The 20,018-nt window shown below is 43.8% G+C and overlaps 1 protein-coding gene across 7 annotated transcripts in view; it reads right to left on the reverse strand.

The window, feature by feature from the left end:
- Nucleotides 1–3,551: 3,551 nt before the first annotated feature.
- NCOA1 (nuclear receptor coactivator 1) overlaps nt 3,552–20,018 on the reverse strand; it is a 211,398-nt gene continuing 194,931 nt past the window's right edge. For 4 of the 7 annotated variants that reach the window (XM_045844373.1, XM_045844372.1, XM_045844370.1 and 1 more), the window contains exons 19-22: nt 19,527–19,698; nt 14,684–14,867; nt 10,360–10,449; nt 3,552–5,926 (exon numbers count right to left, since the gene is read on the reverse strand). In XM_045844373.1, the coding sequence (XP_045700329.1) occupies nt 5,756–5,926; nt 10,360–10,449; nt 14,684–14,867; nt 19,527–19,698 (617 nt within the window). In that variant the 3' untranslated portion in view covers nt 3,552–5,755. Of the gene's footprint in view, nt 5,927–6,011; nt 6,069–10,359; nt 10,450–14,683; nt 14,868–19,526; nt 19,699–20,018 lie in introns of all 7 variants that reach the window. The other 3 variants (XM_045844376.1, XM_045844375.1, XM_045844374.1) reach the window with 3 other exon arrangements.

The raw sequence follows: 20,018 nt of genomic DNA on the forward strand, positions 1-20,018 counted from the left end.
ACTTCTAAGGAAGTTTGAGTTCTAGAGAACAATTTTTAACTCATCAGTTTTCAACTGAGTTAAAAAGGGGCCCTGGCTGGTATAGCTCAGAGGATTGAATGCGGGCCTGCGAACCAAAGGGTCGTCAGTTCGATTCCCAGTCAGGGCACAGGCTTGGGTTGCAGCCCAGGTCCCCAGTTGGGGGAGCACAAGAGGCAACCACATATTGATGCTTCTCTCTTTCTCCTTCTCTTCCCTTCTCTCTAAAAATAAATAAAGTCTTTTCTTAAAGAAATGGTCTCCTGGTGCTTTTCTCTCTAGTAGTTGCATTGTGCAGGGGAAACAACGGCAGGTTTCATCCCAAGGCCCAAGGACTGACTCTGCGCTGCAGCACTGCCTGGCCACCTGGCCCAAAATCTGAGCTTCAGTTTCACCATCTGTAAAACAAGGCTATGACCTACTCTAATTGCTTCACAGGATTTTAAAGATCAAATGACATATTGCATGTGAAAGTGCTGTACAAACTAAGAGGTTATTAGCACAAGAATATTAGCCTAGCATATTGCCTGGCAGCGTAGAAAGAAAAGTATCCTTAACTGATGGAGAGGCTCCACTAATTAGAAAGGAGGCAGCTTCAGTCAAGCATCTGTACTTCCCACGCTGCCCATCACAGTGTCCACACTGCAACCGCTCATCAAAAAGATGGAATAAACACCAAACCTTGGTCTAAGGTTTTGTATTACTCTGTACCTTAGGGCCTCTGGGCATCAGAGTGGGAGGAACACCTAATGGAATATTCCTTTTTAGCATTTTTTTTCCCAAGCCCGTGTCTCAGGTTTGCTACAGATACCTGTGGGCGCTGCATGGTTCTGTTCATTGCACAAACTACCAAAGTTCTGAGAGAAGCACAAGTGATTAGACCAGAGCCCAAATCCAGGGAGAAAAATTCTGTCTGGAATCAAGAGCCAGAGAAAGTGAATGCTTTTATATTCTCATCCAAGAAACCAAATTTCCTGCCTTACAAAAAGGATCCCGTCGGCCATTTTACACCTGCCCCACAAGGAACCCACATTTCCCAACGTTCTTTTAAGCCAAGGGATGATGGTGCAGCTTCATGGTCTCCCCTTTTAACTTCCTGTTTAGATAGGAAGGGACAGAATGCCTCTCCCAAAATCGTAGCGGGACGCCTTGCCGACTTCACGCCTAAACTCACCTCCATTTGGGCCTCCAACACGCAGGCTCTGCCTGCCTGCAGAGAAGGGGTCAGGTCCTCTCTTCCTCCGTCCTTGAATTCTCGTTCCTCTTTGCAAAGCCCGTTTTTAAAGTTATTTCATATGAGAAAATTGCCTAAGGTCGCACAGTGAGATTAACGTCTGCAGACTCCAAATTAGTCCTACATCATAACAGTCCAGGATAATGAATTCGGAATTGGGAATTAGAAGGCTCGGTTTCAAGTCCCAATCCACTGATTGAAAGTGTGTGTGTCATAAGCTTTTAATTTTTCTTTTTACAAGAACTTTCTCAAAGGACTGCAGGGGATTACATGAGATAATGTACCTGAAAGCACCTTACAAATTGTTACAGTACTAATTTCCTTTTTCTGACCATTTTTAATATTGTCATCAACAACAATAGCCTGTGTAAAATATGTACAAGGCTGCACTTCTGGCTGGGTGGAGCTAGTCACGGAAGAGACCTCAGCTAGTGGCTGGCGCAATTCCCAAGTGAGGATCCCAAAGCCTACTTCATGTTCCTGCTGGGGCCCAAGGCTGATATGAATTACTTTCCAGGCTACCAGCTAATATAATTCTGATAGAATGTGTATGAGAACCTAAGAACATTGCTTAACAATGTAAAAAAACCAGCTCTCTGGGGCTCCTTCCCGTCTCCTGGCCTTTGCACGTGCCGTTCCTCTGACTGCTCTTCACTGGCTACTCCCTCGTCACCCTGTAAACCTCACTTCAAGTGCCATTTCGTCCTCTAGGAAACCCTTCTTGACGCTGTGGACATGGTTTCGCTGTAGTCATGGTCTCACGAAGCAACTTCTAACTCCCCTTTATACCACTAAACCCAATTCTGATTGTAACTATGTAAGTCCCTCCACACGAATATCAGCTCTGGGAGGGAGGGTCCCTGTCTGTCTGGATCCTTCCATATCCCTCCTACCTTGGATAAAACCAATTAAATGAGTGACTGAGGCCAGAGCTTTGTGTTTCTTGAATCTTGGTAAGAGCTCTTGTGCAATAAAAATAAAAAGCATAAAGAAAACTATCCCTGACCAGTGTGGCTCAGTTGGTTGGGCGTCGTCCTGCAAAGTAAAAGGTCACTGGTTCAATTCCCAGTGAGGGAACTTGCCTGGGTTGTGGGTTTGGTCTCTGGTTGGAGCACATACGAGAGGCAACTGATTGATGTTTCTCTTTTGCACTGATATTTCTCTCCTTCTCTTTTGCACCCCCTTCCCCTCTCTCTAAAAAATAAATGAATAAAAAAAAAACCCAACTAAGTTAGCACTGGCAGATAAGGTTCTTGATGAAGGAATGCTGCCTTTGGCAGTTTTCTCCAGTCGAAAGAATGATTGGGACTTAGTTCACCCATCAAGATCCTTTCCAGAGATGCAGGAGTGGTCAAGGCTCAAGCTTGCTCTGAATTACTCCCTCGATTCCAGTGGAGCTGCTCTTCTGGGGAGATCAGTTCGCCAGCGAGGAAATCCGCACAACCTCCTGTGCAGGCAGACAACCGTCCTTTTTTCCTTTGTCAGGCCCCAGAAGGTGGTTTCTAAGTGCTAAACCTAACTTAAACAAGACCAGAAAGAAGATGAAATTTCCCCCTATATCAGCCTCACTTTTCCTCAATTGTTTCTATTTGTTTTTCTAATGGCCTTCCCACAAGTACTTGGGGACAAATTTAAATCAATGGTTAGGTTCATCTAGGAGAAGTACCGTTTTTACCTTATCCCAACTTTGGGAGATGAAGGTTTTGCTGCCCATAAACATGACTTGTCCACAGCTATCAAATCTGTGTGTATGTGTGTGTAGGAATGTATGTGGGATACCACCCTTCCCTGTCTTCTACTAAGTATCATACTTACCCTCGCCTTACCCAGGCCCTACTCAGCCAAGCATTAGTGGATGTAAGCTACCTTAAAAACACACAAATAAGAAGCAGGGCCCAATGTGAAATGCATGGTCAGACTGAAGGAGCCTCCTCAAGTCAGACTCAACATCTGCATAATAATAAACCTTAGTATATAAAAGCCAATCACTGTGAGAGACAGGGCAGCTCGTGACCCTGAAGTGCTGCCTGGCTCGGATCTCCGGGGCAACCAACAGCCAGATCAGGCTGCGTGATCTTCAGACAAATGGTCCAGGTCAGGGTTTCCTCGAGGCCCACTAGCACGACCTCACTTCGACCCTCTCAAATTTCACTGAGCTGGTTCATGTTAGGGTGGGGGTCTTTAGCCTCAGAGAGCATTTCTTTTATTACCCTTTAATTACCTGTTAGTCATTTTGGGCTTTGGCAATTTCTGCAGGATGTAGGTTTCATTTCTTCCCTGTAAATGAAAAGGCAACCCATGAGGTTGTTAAACAAATTCTATTCAGTAGCTGGAAAAGTGCATTTCCTGTGGAATGACAGGAATTACATAGAAGCAAGCAATTTTATTTTCCTCAAATGTAGCAATAATTTTAATCTGTACATACATAAAACAAACAGTGCAATTATAAAACCTTGAAGGTGACATGCATACTTTAAGGTGCAGTTGGGATGGGGGAGGATGTTAGCATCTCCAATTCTCCTTACCACTTTTTTTTCTAGGTCCTTATGCAAAAGCACTGAGTCAGGAAACTTCATCTGGAATGCTGAAGTTAAAGGTGAACTTCCTGAAGTCTGCACGTCTAACTGTCACAAACAGAACAGGAATGACATCCTAGAGCAGTTTGGTAGGGATTAGAGTAATATGGCTGGGCTTTCAAGCTGGGAATGAATGAAATCAGGGATGCATTTTCTGAAAAACTAAAAGAGTTAATGTTTGTAACTGAGTGTCCTATTTCTCTTTCATAGTTGCTACCCATGTGAGCCCTTCCACCAATCTTTGATTCGGTATGCTTTCTGAACAGATGCGGTTCAGTGGGGTTGTCTGGAACTAGGGGTGGTGAGATGCAGATAGGAGGACCTAGGAAAATGGCTTCTTCCTTGATGTCTGAGTCCAAGCTCCTCTTCCACCGTTAGTTCTTATGGCCTTTTCTCTGCCAGGGAAGCAGAGGTAGCTGGTGCGCAACGTCAGGTGTTGTCGTCGTTCACAGGCCCAGGAGTGCAGGTAAAGGCGGGTGACGGGGTCTACCTTTGCTTCTTCCACAATCCCTTTCTCAAGCTTTCCTGGCCTTGCAGCAGAACTTCTAGAACTAGAAAGTCAGTTCACTGGGTCCTTGACTCGGGCCAGGAGGAGACAAGATGTGGCAGAGTGACAAGACACAAAGGGAAAATATGGTACCAATTAGCCTCACAGCAGGATAAATTTATATTTGCACTGATGAAAATTCGAATTCCCAAAGTCAATCTAGAAAAAAGTAAGAAGGTTTTCTTTGAGCACTAGTATTTCTCTGTAGAAGTAGCCTGTGTACGTCTGGGGAGAGCGGCTCGCACCGCTCTCAAATGAGATGGCCCCGGGGACGCTCCGGGGCAGGGCACTCTGGCCCATCTGGACAGCTCTTTCTGGCCGCTGGCATGTCCATGTGAACCCAAAGGAAATCCATACGTGGTGTCACAGTTATTAAAATAACGCAGTGTTACTAGCCAAATGTAACTGCAATTCAATCAATGTTATATTTCACACACAAGTATAGAAAAATCAAGAGTATAATAATAAAGCCATAAAATTAAACAGACGGAAATAAATTTCTACAAGAAATCAAATATATTTACAATGAGATTTAAAGGGAAAAATAAGCTACTTGGATCATAAATTTAATTTTATTTTAAATAACTTTAGCTACCTCAGCTGTTAATACAATAAAAGCAGAAAGAACAGGCTGCTTTTTGTTTTCCAGATTTAATCAGAAAATTGTATCTACAACAATTGACAGAACTCGCTTCTTGTCCTTCACCCATCTCATCAAAAATTATTGCATTTTCCCCAAACTGTATTTTTTGGATTCCTCTGTGAATGCACTCATTTCATTCTCATTCCTGGAGGCATCTTGGTTTAAATCCATCTTTTAAAAAAGGAGAAGGGGTAGATATGTGGAGGCAAAATATTCTCTTGAAGCCAACAGAGACAGAGTTGCTAGAAGAAGCTGATTGTACGCATGAGCTGCCCGGGGCAGGAAGGGCTGTGGATTCGGAGACACGTGGCGGCCCTCGGTGGCCCGGCGCCGGCAAAGTGCCGCGGGCCTCTTTCCCCGGCAGGGTCGGAATGGAGCCAGCGGAGGCGGGACTTTGCCTTCCCCTTGGAGCTTGTCGTTTTGGTTCTCCTCCAAAGGCCTTCATCCAGATAAGAAGCCAATGACTGATTACAAAAATAAGAATAATTAAATTTGGCTCAAGAAATAGATTGTCCAACTGTTCTGCCTTGTTATTTTTCAATAGCCAAGGCCCCACAAAGAAACGAAACATCTCTCAATCCCAACAAAAGTGAACTCCTTTTTTTTTTTTTTGCTCCAAATGCTACGACCTGAAGAATGGCTGCAGATTGAGATATCAAAAATCTCAGAAAAATATATAATATATTTGTATATCTCTGCATGTCTATTATTTAAATTTCACATTCCGTTAAAAGTGGTTATTCAGTCAGTAGCTGCTGAAGGAGGCTCTTCTGCTGGGCCTGGGGGGTCTGTGGTCCTGCCGTGGGCTTTTGAGTTCCCAGTGGACCAGGCTGGTTCAGGTAAGGGTCCCCGCCTACCAGATTCACTGTACACTGGACGTCAGCAAACACCTGAACCTGTTGCACCTGCTGGAACACAAATAAAAGATGTGTTTAGACGGCAGGATCTGCCCCCCCGGCTTATGAGTGGGTACTACTTGAAGTGGAAACTCACTAGAGCATTCCTCTAGTCTGTAGTCACCACAGAGAAGAACTCTTCTGTCTTCTTGTCCTACAAAAAGAAAATTGCTGCACTCATTTTGCTCAGGGTTCTGGAAAGTTCACACTTTAAAAATAAAATAAAAATCGGACTGGTCAAGCCTCCTACGGGGTTGCCATCAATACTGAAAGTGAGCATTGTTGCTAATATTGCCAAGATTGGGAAAAGCCCAGTTTAGGAGTCTGGGTATCCAGTGGTGGGTTTAAAAAAAAACAAAGCACACATGTTATTTGGAAAACTGGCTTCAAAGCATTCTATAGATGACTTTAATAGGATAGAAAATACAACGTTAGAACATTAAGGGCTTTAACCAAGCATTAGCAAAATAAAACCACCACAACTCAGTAACAGGACGTCAGCATTACTAAAGTTAATGTCCAGAAGGTTTAAGTAGTATCTAAGTGTACTATTGCATAGCTTCTTTATATATCACCTTTAGAATCACAGCAAAACATTAGCAGAACAATTTTATATTTAACTTTTCTTTCCTGATAGACAATCCATTTCAACACAGGAGCTAAAGAGAACAGCAAACTACTAGCTGCGAACAGTGTGAATTTTTCCCTTTAACTAATTTCAGTAATAATCCTATTCCTTTAAAAAGGTCTACAGTTGCATAGTTCTAGCATTTTCTACTGGGAAAACAAAACCAGAAGTTAGTCTTTACCAATGGGTCTTATTAAAAAGTTATCTGTGGAACTGATGAAGGCCACTGTCATACTTATGAGTGTTCTAGGCCAAGGATGGAGATGCCTCCTCAGTCACCTAAGTCCATCTAAGGGTCTCAAGTTTTGGGCACACTGTGCCTTGTGTTCAATAGGTTCCTGGGGGATTTTAGATCAGTGATGCAGTTTTTGGCCATTCTTCACTAATTCTCTCCAACTACACTCAGCTTTTCTGAAAACAATTCTTTTATCCTAATTGAATAAAAGTTGTTTTCCATCAACCTTCACTGGTCAAATGTCAAATGTCCTGATGACCCAACTGCATGCCTAGCCCCTGGTCCTCTCGATCCAGCGACACCTCCAGTCCACTCTCTCTCAGCTAAAGCAGACACCCCTGAGCTTTTTCACTGCCTGATGAATCAAATCTCTACTCAGATTAGCATCGTTTCTCTCCTTAGCCTCCCTCTCTTCACCCTCCTCTTTCCCCAGTTTCCAAATTTTCCTTCTTGCCTCCTCCATGTGCTCCCACTTGTCGTTTTCTTTGGGGCTCCTCCTTGTGCACCTAATACATACCAGCTCAGAGTTCTCCTCGACCTTCGTTCTCCTCGCTCCTCGCTCCTACCTTCCCTCTGAGAGCTCCCGCTGGCCCTCCTCTCTCCGAGCCCTGCACATCCTCTCGGGGCCTCCTCTTCTCTAGTCTGTGTTTCGTTCCTGTTCGTTCCTTTGTCTCACTGCCTCCTGTCCCAGCGCTCTGAACTCAGCCAGCCCCCACTCCACCCCAGAACTCCTCTCCTTGTTCTTCTCCTGACCTGTACGTCTGTCTCTACTCCTCTCTGTAACTCAGTCCCCAATGTCCGCTTGACAAACACCCACGCTGGGGCGGAGAGAGATGTCATGATGGGTTATAACAGAAAGAAGATTCTTCCACTGAAATGTACAATAACCACAAACTACAGCTCTTCTAGGCACTGATTTTTAAAGACAATTAACATAAAATTTCATGTTTATATATTTCAACATATGACATACTGGGGCAGAGCAAAAGATGCTTCTGTCCCCAAACACTTAAAAATGTTCTAGATAAAGGCATGAAGAAACAAACTACAGAGAAAAGTCTGCTTCTGTAAAAAAATAACACTTTATTGAAAAATAGTCTGTATTGAAATTTTTAAAAAATTGAAAAGATTAAACCCAACTTTAAACAGTACACATTTCAGCCACTTTGAACTTCAAAAACTAGGCCCCTAAAAACCAGGTCCCTCAGACCAGACCTAAAGGGCGTCTACGACAGCTGCACATTCACAGGCAGGCCGAGCAAGATGCAAAAGCAGCTTCCGATCTGCCAGGTGAGAGGGGTGGTGTGAGAGCCCAGTCCCAGCCTCTTAAGATTCTCCAGCATAGCTTTTACTTCAAGTCAAATACTGCCTCAGACTCAGGAAATTTATTGGTTGTTTTGTTTTCACTAACTTGTTGAGTTGCCCAGTATATCCATTTGTAGGTGTGACACTTTAAAAAAAAACTCCTAGTGCCCTGGCTGGTGTGGCTCAGTGCAGTGAGCGCTGGCCTGCGAACCAGAATGTTGCCGGTCTGACTCCCGGTCAGAGCACATGCCGGGGTTGCGGGTCGGGTCTCTGGTTGGAGGGCATGCGAGAGGCAACTGATCCATGGATCGATGCATCTCTCCCACATCAATGTTTCTCTCCCTGCCTTTCTCCCTTCCCTGCTCTCTAAAAAATAAACAAAAATCTTAAAAAAAAAAAGAATCTTAAAATCTTTATTTATTTATTTATTTATTTATTTATTTATTTATTTAATTATTTTTTTTTAGAGAGAAGGGAAGGAGAAAGAGAGGGAGAGAAACATCAGTGTGTGGTTGCCTCTCACATGCCTCCCACTGGGGATCTGACCTGCAATCCAGGCATGTGCCCTAGACTGGGAATTGAACCGGTGATTCTGGTTCGCAGGCCTATGCTTAACATAGAGTTAAGCCCGCCAGGGCTAAATAAAAATCTTAAAAAAACAAAAAACCTTCTAGTGAATGGAGACTTCCTCTTCCCCATCACAAAATCCCCCCTCTTCAGCCCTGCAGGCCTCAGGTCCTACTCCCTCCTGCACACACTAGGGACACAGCCCCCTGACCCATCTCCCTCCCCCAGAGCTGGCTGCCCAGTGCTCCTCCTTTCCTCTCCTCCGGCTCAAGACGAAGCCCGATCTGGCGCTCTGATCGCTGTTTGCTTTCAGGGGTGCAGCTTCATCTGAGGGACAGCATCTGAATCCCTACATATAGCATTCAGGGACAGAATGCTACATATAGCATTCAGGGACAGCATCTGAATCCCTACATCAAGCCCCCTGGAAGTTTATCCCAATCTACTTTACCAATTTTAATTCCTATGAATTCTTATCATAAACCCTTTCTTTACCTTTCTTCGGTGAACCTGGTTTCCCAGGACTATGCTAAGAAATTACTGTTTCCCTTTCTCTGTGCCCTCTACTTCCAATCCCTAGACTTTCGAGTTCACCCCCACCCCAGCCTCCGACAACCAACCAGAATACCTTTCTCCCTCACTTGGCCTTGCTCACTACCTCACAAGACCCAGATCAGTCCCATCTCCTGTGTAAATGCTCTTCTAACCATCTCAGCGATTTCTTCTTAACCATATGGCTCCTTTCACGTGTAACAAAAACCTGAGTTTGCCTGTTTGATTAAGCAACAATTTATGCGCGTAAGTCTGTGTGTTTCATCCCTCACAGGCCCTAAGTGGGACAGCAGACGGAGCAGGAACTCCGGCGTTAGAAAGACCTGGGTTTGGACCTCAGCTCTGCCGCTCGCTCACTCGCTCGCTCGCTCTGTGAATTGTGCATGTAGTTAACCGCCCCCCCCCCCCCACCGTTCTGTTTCTTCGTCTGTGAAGGAAAGGGATCCTGCCTCCTGCACAGAGTCGTCGCGAGGCTTACATGAGATAAAGCGCAGTCCCTAGCACAGTGCTTGGCAAGTCTTACAAGCATTTCACTCCCTAACTCCTTTTCCTCACTTCTTCACACAGTTCACCTAAAGGGCAAACATGTGTCCTGTTCTTCTGTATCACCACCTTAGCATAATGCTGGTATTTAAAAAAATTTTTAAAGTATTTATTAAGAGACTAAAGACTACACCAAAATTACTGAAGTGAATTAAAACCTCTGACATTTCTAAATTTAGGTTAATATAAGGAAGTAGCCACCCATGCTTTTGATACTATTTTAACACAAACTTCTAAAAGGAGGCAGAGTACATAGCAGACGTTTTATTTGAATTTACCAAGATCTTCCAGGTGTTGTGGTTACACATGAATTTGAGCACTATGTTTATTTACGAAATAATTAGTGGCCACATTAAATTAAACCTTCTGAAACCTCATCTCATTTAACCCTCTCAACAATCCTATAAGCAGGCATTTCGTTAGTTCTGGTGGTTACCACGTGGCAGCCCAGCAAAGCTCCCTGACACGCCGAGACGACACAGCCACGGAGGGGAGGGCCAGGACTCACACCCGGTCTGACGCCCAAGGTCAGGCTCTTAGCCACGAGGCTGCACAAAGCATCCTGTGTCTCCAGAGTGCACTTGACAGCTCTGGGCTTAGAACCTTCTTACTGACCTGGGTTCCATCTGCTTCTGTTTTGAGAAGGTCAGTAGATGAAAGCTGGTTGCAGTAGAGGCCTGTGTGTCTCAGTGCTGAATCGTTTATCTATTAAAGATAAGTACAAGACCAAATTACAAGCTAGTTGTTTGAGTTTAAGAGCTAATTCTTCAATGAAAAACGACCTCACTGACAGAAAAGTAACAGAAGGACAACAGAAATAAAAGGTTAGCAACTGGCTATGTTGTTACAAGTCAGGACGGCGGTTCCCTTTGTAGGAGTCTGAGGAGAACTGGGTGCTGGTGATGCTGATGTGGCTGGTGGCAACAAAGGTGTGTTTGGTTTGTAACAATGTATCTGGTGGCATACTTCTGTATATTCTTATATATGATACTTCAGTAACAAGTTAGTTCACACACACAAAAGTTAATTAACAAAAGACTTGCACTTCCAGTCAAGATTCAATAACAGGGATCAGATTTATCCTCTGCTTGAATCAACTAAAAATTGGACAAAACATATGAAATGAAGGCACTCAAGACACTGGACAAAGGCAATAAATGAAAGTTATCTTTAAGCGTTGGGAAAGAATTGAGGCGAGTGCTATGACCACCCCAGCCTACTGCCTGGAGGGAACTTCCAGGTTGTAGCGTGGGGACAGGAAACCCAGGCGGAGCCTGGCAGGCGTCCTCAGCGGAGAAGATGCAGCTGGAAGTCTGAGATGACCAAGGCAGCTGGAATTCCCAGGGCGGAGTCCCAGATGGCAGAGCCCTACACAGAGAGGAAGTGCCGAAGACCTGCAGACCCTCGAGAGTCCACAGCTCAGTGCTGATCAGGTAAGGGATGTCGGGGAGCTACCCAAAGCAGAGAAGAGGTTCACTTGAAAAGACTGACATGCAATAATTCTCAAAGATCACACGAAGCTGGGGATAGGTCTTGATCCCACCGGCCAGAGCGGAAAAAAGCATCATAATCCATGCAGTGTGAAGTAGCACACCAGAAAGGTTCTGCCTGTGTAGTAGGGTGCAGTTGGCCCTATAATACATGCTGCTCTGTTCCCGCTGAAGAAAAAGGCAAGACCTGAAAGGACTGAATTATTTTCAAATCACTTAACCACTCCCCAAAACAAAGCTCAAGAATATTTATAGGAATATCAACAAGGTGAAACTCATATGTCTAGCATCCAATAAAACATATGAGGCATGCAAAGTAGCAGAAAAATACGACGCATAATGAAAAGTCAACCCATTGAAACCAATCCCAAAAAGACGCAGATGAGGGAACTGACAGGTAAGAATATTAAGACAGTTGTTATAACAACCACATTCCACATGTTCGAGAAGAGAGAGGGAGCACTGAACGTGTTAAGAGATACGGGAGACATAAGAAAGGTCCAAACTGAGCTTCTAGAGGTGAAAATAGCAATGTCTGAGATGAAAAATACACTGGGTAAAATGAAAAAAATCAGACATTCAGAAAAGAAAAAAATCAGCAAAAGAAAAGATCAATGTGCCTGACTATCCGAGACACAGTGGGGAAAAGGCGGACCTCACACCATCCCCACCCCCCAGGCCCAGGCGATGGGTGAGCTGTGGGACCACCACAGGGGGCCCACGACGCCTGCAGCTGGAGTCTCCGAAGAAGGAAGGAGGGGCGGGGGTGGCGACAAGACAAATATTTGAAGAAATACTGACTGACATCTTTCTGAATTTGATGAAAATTACACATCCATAAATCAAGAAGCTCACTGAAGTCCAACCAAGCACAAAAACCATGAATAAATCACATTAAAGCATATCGTAATCAAATTGCTTAAAACCAGCGGTAAAGTCAATAACCTTAAAAGCAGCCAGGGAGGGGAAACAATCCATCACGTACAGAGGGACAAGGACTAAACGACAGCAGATGTCACGTGTCATAGACGCTGCAGTATTTAAAGTGCGTTGCAGCACTAAGAGCTAAAACTGCCAACCTGGAATTCAGAGAGAACTTTCAAAGATGGAGGTGAAACAAAAGACTTTTCCATACATACAGGAGCTGAGAGAATCCGTCGCCTGCAGGCCTAAACCTAAGAACTGCCAGAGAACGGCGCTCAGGCGTACGGAAGACGACACCAGAGGGAAATGTGGATCCACGCGAAGGAATAAGGAACACTGGAACTGACTACATGGTAAAAACAAAATTTCTTGAAAATATAATTGACTGTTTAAAGTAAAAAGCAGTAACAATTATTTTGTCGGATATGTAGACATAATACTGTGTTTTGCCATGTATAATGCACCCATGTATAATGTGCACCCACGGTTTTTGTGCTCATCATACATGAAATTATACCCATGGCATGCAATCATCACACCCATGTATAACACACGTCCTTTTTTTCCCCTAAAGTGCACATTATACATGGCAAAATATGGTATGTACAGTGACAACAGACAGGAGGGAGGTGGACTGTGGTGAAGTTTTTATATTACACATGAGGTGATACAGTATCACTTGAAAGCAGATGATGATAAGGTGAAGATGTACACTATAAACTCTAAAGCAACAATAAAATTAAAAGACATTTATATATGTTTTAAACACATATATGTTTATAACTATAACTCTAAACTATTTCTTGTTATAACTATAAACATATGTGTGTGTATATATACACATATATGTGTGTGTATATATATAGCCAACAAAGGAGATAAAATGAATTTAAATATTCAGTTAAACAAAAAAAAGGCAAGAAATGAGACAAAAAGAAAAAAAGACATTTACATCCAACCACATCAATAATCACATTAAATGTAAATGGGTTAACCACTTGACTGAAAAGGCAGAGAATATCAAGTTGAATAAAAAAGCAAGACCCACTATTTAAGAAATACACTTAAAATGTAATATTCTTTAACCTCATTACATTTTTATTGCTTTGTTTTAATCTACTGTTTATGTACTATAGAGAGTACATAATTTAATCTACTGTTTATGTACTGTAGAGAGTACATAATTCTAATAATTGAATAAGATCGCCCTTGCTGGTGTGCCTCAGTAGATTTAGTTCGCTGGCCTGCGAACTAAAGGGTCACAGGTTCAATCCCCAGTCAGGGCACGTGCTGGGTTGCAGGCCAGGTCCCCGGTAGGCGTGTGCGAGAGGCAACCACACGTTGATGTTTGTCTCCCTCCCTTTCTTCCTCCCTTCCCCTCTCTCTAAAAATAAAAAAAAAAAAATCTCTTAAAATAGTAATAATTGAATAAGATCGAGACAATAAGGACAAGAAACAATCCAATCTGCTTCTTTCATTTTGCTGTAAGATGTGGATCGCTAAGTTGTTGGTTTTTTCCCTGCTAACCTCCTTAGGCTTACTACATGATACCTAGGAAGTAGGGATTTAAAAAAACAGTAGTATCAGAGAGAACTTCTATGGAAAAGGTAACCGTATTCACATGTTTCAGACTTGTTGTAAATTAGGGCTTCGTGGCCAGAGCCTCGTCACCACAGTCTACTGTGTGGTTGCTAATAATGATAATGAACTACAAGGAATTACCCCAATGATCTTCTTAAATACCACTTTGAATTTAGTCATTCTCTCTTAAAAATCTTCAGGAAGCTCCAGGATAAACTCTAAACATTTAGATGGGCTTTAGCACCCCTAAAAAGCTTACAACATCAATTCTGCTCTAAATATACAATAAATATCCCTTTACCATTCACTAGTTTTCAACTTCTATCCCTGCCTGGATCACGCTGGGATGACCCGTCTGAAATACTCCTTTCCATTCTATTTCCTTAGGCACATTTTCCCTGAAGCCTTTCCTAACTGGGATGTTTCCTTCACACCCTCAGTAGTTAAGTGTATGTACCCCTTCCCTGGCATAATCTGCGTGGTCCATGGGGGTCCATCTCTTACACAGCTATTCTGTCCTGTTAGCCACTGATTCTCTGTTTACACTGTGTGTCCCTAGCTTGTCAACATTATCTCCTATGGAGCTATCTTCATACATAGCAAGTACTAAATAAATGTCAATTGAAAGGGAGAAATGAAAAAAATGGGTTCAGAATATAAAGGAGTAAGTTCCAAGCCCATGTGTTATATGTATCATTTTATAATAAATCTGAAACACTAAAATTTCACGAGACTAAAATCTTATATGGTCTGTCAAAATTTCCATCTTATATTTTACAGGATAGTAGTTATCAAAAGATAGTGGGAAAGAATGAAGAAGTGTGGCTATTTTTGATGAGTAACTGTGAACACGCCTGGCTTTCCTTAGAACTCACGGAGTGGTATGGTGTGGTGTGTGTGTGTGTGTGTGCATGTGTAGCGAGTGTGTCCGCTGTGCCACTTACCTGCTCAGGGCACACAGTGTTCATTCCCGGCATCTGCAAAGAGCTCATCTGCATCTGGCCCATCATCGGGTTCATGTTCTGAACGCCGGTGTTCCCGCCGGCCATGGACACGGTGATGCTCATGTTGTTGTAGACTCCCGGCTGTGCAGGCGCGGGCTGGCTCTGGACCGCTTGGCCGAACACACTGTTAACTCAAAAACAGTCCCGATTACATCCACCCATCATGAGCATGGGGATAATGCGACTGGACTCCGTTTCTTAATTACCAGACAGAATTCCAAAGGCAGTCTTTCACATTATTAAGTTACACATAGGCTTTATCATATTACAATATATAAGGATTAAGTATAATTCAGATGCATTTTGAACTCTGCCCCAGGGATTTAATAAAAAAAATAGCTCATTTTAAGTTACAATTATCTGGCCTAGTATCAGAGTAGATAACCTCCAATTATCGAAATAAGAAAGGAAATTTTCCATATAAGTAAATCTTCCAGATAACTGAAATTTACCCATTTAACCATCAAAACGGTTTTAGGATTTCAAATGTTAAACCAGTTACTATTAGTACGTAGAAGAGTATGGGACAAATTCCAAGTAAATACAACTTGAAACTTCTCATGTGATGACAAAATTCTACGTGATACAAATATACACATCTGAAGGAGAATGTATGAATTGTGTCTCTCGTAAGTTCTATAAAACCACCAAATGTTTTATGATTATCTACCAGTTGTTAAACAATAAGCTGCTGGGAAAATGCTACCTGTTTTAATGTTAACTTTGGAGAATTAAAAAAATTATTTACTCTGTCAATGACTTATCTATTCCTTGCTAGCTCTTGGAAAGTAAACAGGATGTACTGACATTTACAACTTCCGGCAGATGAAGGTAATCATACTGACACCAACAGGCTGAGAAACAGCCCCTTCATCATGTCTGAAGAAAAGTAGCAAATTTCCCCCAAGTAATTATAAAACACAAATGCTCCAAGAAAATTATATGCCCAGGAAATGGTCAATAATGCATCTGTGAACCGTTAATATCTGCACAGCGTGTCTGTTTGTGAGGTAGTGTCCCCACAACTAAAGGAGAGAGAGAAACCTATTAGTCTAACTGCCCACTGTCTAATGAGAACATTTCTGCTGTAGACAATGCTCATTTGTCAATGGATACACAAATCACCACTGTGGAGCCTCAGGGCTTATGTAAGTTAATGCATGCAGAAGCTTCAAGGACTGCAATGAAATGACATCATACTGAGGGGGAAAAGCTCGGAATTTAATTTCTTGTCAAATTTATATTTGGGACTATATATTAAGTTCTTTCAAACTGCTCTCGCCAACAGCTCCATTTTAGCTCCCTCCCTCACGGGAAGAAGACCAACCCCTCCTGGGGCCTCAGTTCCAGGTCCTGGGTGGACTGTGGGGCTCGCTGGCAACTCAGGCCCAGTGTGGGAAAGACCCTGCCCTCTGCTTTTCTGGTCGACCTCCTGGCAGTTACCACAGTATTCGGCAGCCCCTAAATCTTGGGGGGACAAGGGAAAAATTAAGACTTTGGCCCAAAGTGGGTTCCACAGATACGCAGGCACCGACAGGCAGGGAGGAGAGTTCCTGGTCAAGTAAGTCTGAGATGCGAAGGGTTAAACAACCGGCCTTCTTAGCCTTTCAAATGCTAATGAGCACGAGGGCTCTCCCTCCCGACTAGGGTTACACAGAAACACTGCGCAGTTGCGGGACATTCAGATTTGGTTTAACCCTTTATTTCTCTAGTCACCAGAGAGTCAACGAAAAAGAATCGTATTATACTATCTCGGAACACCTCGTCCTACTTAGAGGTTCTCTGTCTTTTACTCCTCTTCCCTCTACTCTTGTCCCCAGCCAGGCTCTGGGTAACCTGGCAGCAGGGGCTGTTTCTCCCTGTTCCTGCGGGTACCTGGCCCTGAGCCACAGGGATGGGACGGTGCGTGGTCACAAAATATGTGCCGCCTGCGCTGAGCCGTAAGCTTCTACACATGAACCACATAAGCAAGTGTGAAAGTTTGGAAAGTTGGTGACAATTATTTTCTATCTCAAATGACTTGAGAAAGTCAAAGTCCACAGAAACTGCTAAAGTACAACAAGTGAAGTCCACATTGAATCTGAATCCAAGAAGTGACTTAAGTAGGAACAGGAAATCTCTACTCTCATCTGTTCAAGAGACGCATGTTAAGTGCTTACGTTTTCTAAAGGACGGACACACGGAAGTAAACAAAAACAAAGTCCTTGCTCTTATGAAGCTTGTATTTTAGTCGGAGGGACAGGCCATAAATAAACAGACTAACACACAATCTGTCATGTGTTGAGCGCTAGAGAAGAGAAGGAAGGAGCCCGGGGTAGGAAGTGGTGGTGTTTTAGCAATGATGGTCAGGGAAGTTTACTATGGTGACATTCAATATCTGTGTTTAACAAGGTGACATTTAAGCAGAGACTTGAAGTGTGAGAGAGCAAACCATGTGGCTACTGACAGAAGAACGTTCCAGCAGAGGGATTTAAAAATGCAAAGGTCCTGAGTTTGCAATGTACTTGGCACGCCTGAGGAACAGAAGAATAAACAGAAGCCAGGGTGGCAGGCTGAGTGATGAGAATAGCAGATGAGGTCAGAGAAGTGTCCGGGAGCAAGATTAAGTGGGGCTTTATAGGCCCCATAGTGTAGGCTGGGTAAGCCGGAGGGCGCTGAGGAAGGCTGGCGTGCTGTCTTCTGTTTTGGGAGCAGCGCGGTGGCTGCAGCAACGGTGGCTGCAGGGACACCGAAGGCTACTGCCGAGGGCCGGGAAACAGACGAGGGTGAAGTGCACCTAAGTGTGCACGTGGGACAGCTGACGTGATTGGCTGATGGGAAATGCTTGAAGCAGGAATGTAAGAAAAAGTGGAAAGGTGCTCTTCTGAATACCTGGAAAAAGAGTCACTTACTAAAATGGGGAAAAGTAGAAGAGGAGCTGGCTTGAGGGAGAATGTCACCTCAGTTGTCATCGTGTTGTTTGAGGCGCCTACGAGGCTTCCACGTGGAGACGCTGACTGAGCAGGCAGCTGTAGTGCAGCATGGCGTCCGGGGGTGCGGGGGGGGGCGTCCGGGCTGGAGACCTGTGTCTGGGAGTCACAGCACGGAGACGGCATGCGTGGCCGTCAGACTGGACAGGGTAACGAAGGGGGCAGACGGGGGAAGAGGACCCAGTAGGAGCTCTGGGGCCCTCAAGCGGAGGTCAGGGAGAGGAGGAGACTGAAAGAATAGGGGAGTCACCTTTCTCAAGAGAGAAAGTTACTCCAGAAACCAAACGATGAGTGTCAAGAAAGCATAAACGCTCAAGTATGTCAAGTGCTACCGACGATCATTGCAAGAATACTTCTGGTGGAGTGGTAGGAATGAAAAGTCGGATGGGTTCAACAGGGAATGGGAGGAAATGAAGTAACAGAGCGTATAGCCTTTTAACGCATTCGACTGTCAAGGGGAACAGACTTGTCAGCATGATGATGATTACTTTTTTTAATCTTTGCTTGAGGATATGTTTACTGATTTGAGAGAGAGAGGGTCGGATGGAGGGGGAGGGGGGGAGGGAGAGAGAGAGTGCGCCCACGCAAGCACACATGAGCGTTCCAACTGAGGACTGAACCTGCAACCTAGGTATATGCCTTGACCGGGAATTGAACCCATGATATTTTGGTGTACGGGAACGCTCCAACCCACTGAGCCACCCAGACAGGGCATGACTATGTTTTCTTCCAAGCCACACTTAAAGCCTCAGTGTAGACATGGGGCAAGAGTTGAAGTTGGACCTCACAGGGAGCACTCCGCTAGGCACCAGTGCGGAGGAGGGAGAGCTGAGCGGGGAGCGGGAGTGCCTGTGAGGGGCTAACTGCGAGAACGGACAGCCTAGTCCAAAGCGGTGTCAGGAAGCTGGAGTCAGAACACAATAGGAGGCTGACATTCTTCTTGCAGGTTGTACAGACAGCTCCACTTCCACCTAATTTACACAGTCCCCATGGAGAGTTACACAGTTTTTCACACACAGTCCTCCCTGAGAGCTGCAGAGTTCCCTAGCAAGACTTCCTCCCTCACCTTTCAGTGAACTTTAAGAGAATATGGTCTTGAGTTTTCAACTTTAACTGCCTTACTTATTATGTTGTCAGCTCAAATGGCTTCCCTGTCATTAGAACCAAGATGCAACCAAATTAAAACCCTTAAAAACCCCAAATGATGTGTGAAAAGTTCAGGAGCCAGGATTTGGGAGGGAAGCGACTTTAGTGAGATTAATTCTGAGCAAAGTGGGCAAGATGAGGCCACTGCAAATCTAGATTCAAAACGCTGGGTGAGGCAGAAGGACCCAAGGAGCCTCGAAACCTTTGTTGTTGCCACAAAATCTTCAAACAATACTGAGAAGAGTAAAGCCTGCCTGAATTCAGCTCTATTAAATTCTAACACATTGCCACTCTTACTTTAGATTTTTGAGATATTTATGTGTTTCTATAAAAAAACTTTTTTAAGTGCCCGTGTTTACACCTGCCCCGGGCATTCTGTTCCTCATGGGCATTGATCGTATTCCTCAGGTGCGCTGGGGGTGGTATGAAAAGGTCAGGGGCCACTAGACCACTTTTCTCTACTGTAAACACGCAAATTTGCCTTAAAAACCATTTAAAGGACTTAAAAAGCATTATCTTTCTTTGTTGATAATTTAATAATATAAAATTCAGTTTCTTGAATTGGCAAATCGCAGCAGCTAATAATCTTTTATTTAGACTGTGAAGAAATGGTTGTTCTTATGTGCTGCAGTGCATTGGGGATGCTTGGACATAAAAACGCCCCTTACCTGTTTCCCATTGCTCCTTGCTGCCAGGCCTTCATGTCTGGTGACTGGTACCCAGAAGCAGGCGGAGTTTGCTGGAGCAGAGAGCTCTGAGGAGGCGGGATCGGCATCGGCACCATGGAGCTCCCAGGGCTCAGAGATGGAGCAAAGCTGGCCTCACCTTGGGGAACCATTCCTGTAAATTAACACAATTTACGTGAATATGCTATAAATTTATTTAGCCACAAGGATCTTTAGAAATGTTCCTAATCAACAGGGTAGAGAAAACATTTCCATCCCTTAAAAATAAGGCAGGAAATTTCAGTGTAAACAGACAGATAAACATATAAAATAAATTTGGAAGAATGCTTTCTATTCTAAAGATATTGATTTGCATACCAGGATTACATGTGAACTTTTTCTGCTCTATTTTGGCTTGCATGAATTTTTAAGTGTAAAAAACATATAACTTGTATAACAGACAGATAACTTGTATAATAAAGGCAAGTTGAAAAA

Source organism: Phyllostomus hastatus, unplaced genomic scaffold, assembly GCF_019186645.2.
Source record: "Phyllostomus hastatus isolate PE091 unplaced genomic scaffold, TTU_PhHast_1.1 phas_contig_402, whole genome shotgun sequence".
NCBI classification, from domain to species: domain Eukaryota; kingdom Metazoa; phylum Chordata; class Mammalia; order Chiroptera; family Phyllostomidae; genus Phyllostomus; species Phyllostomus hastatus.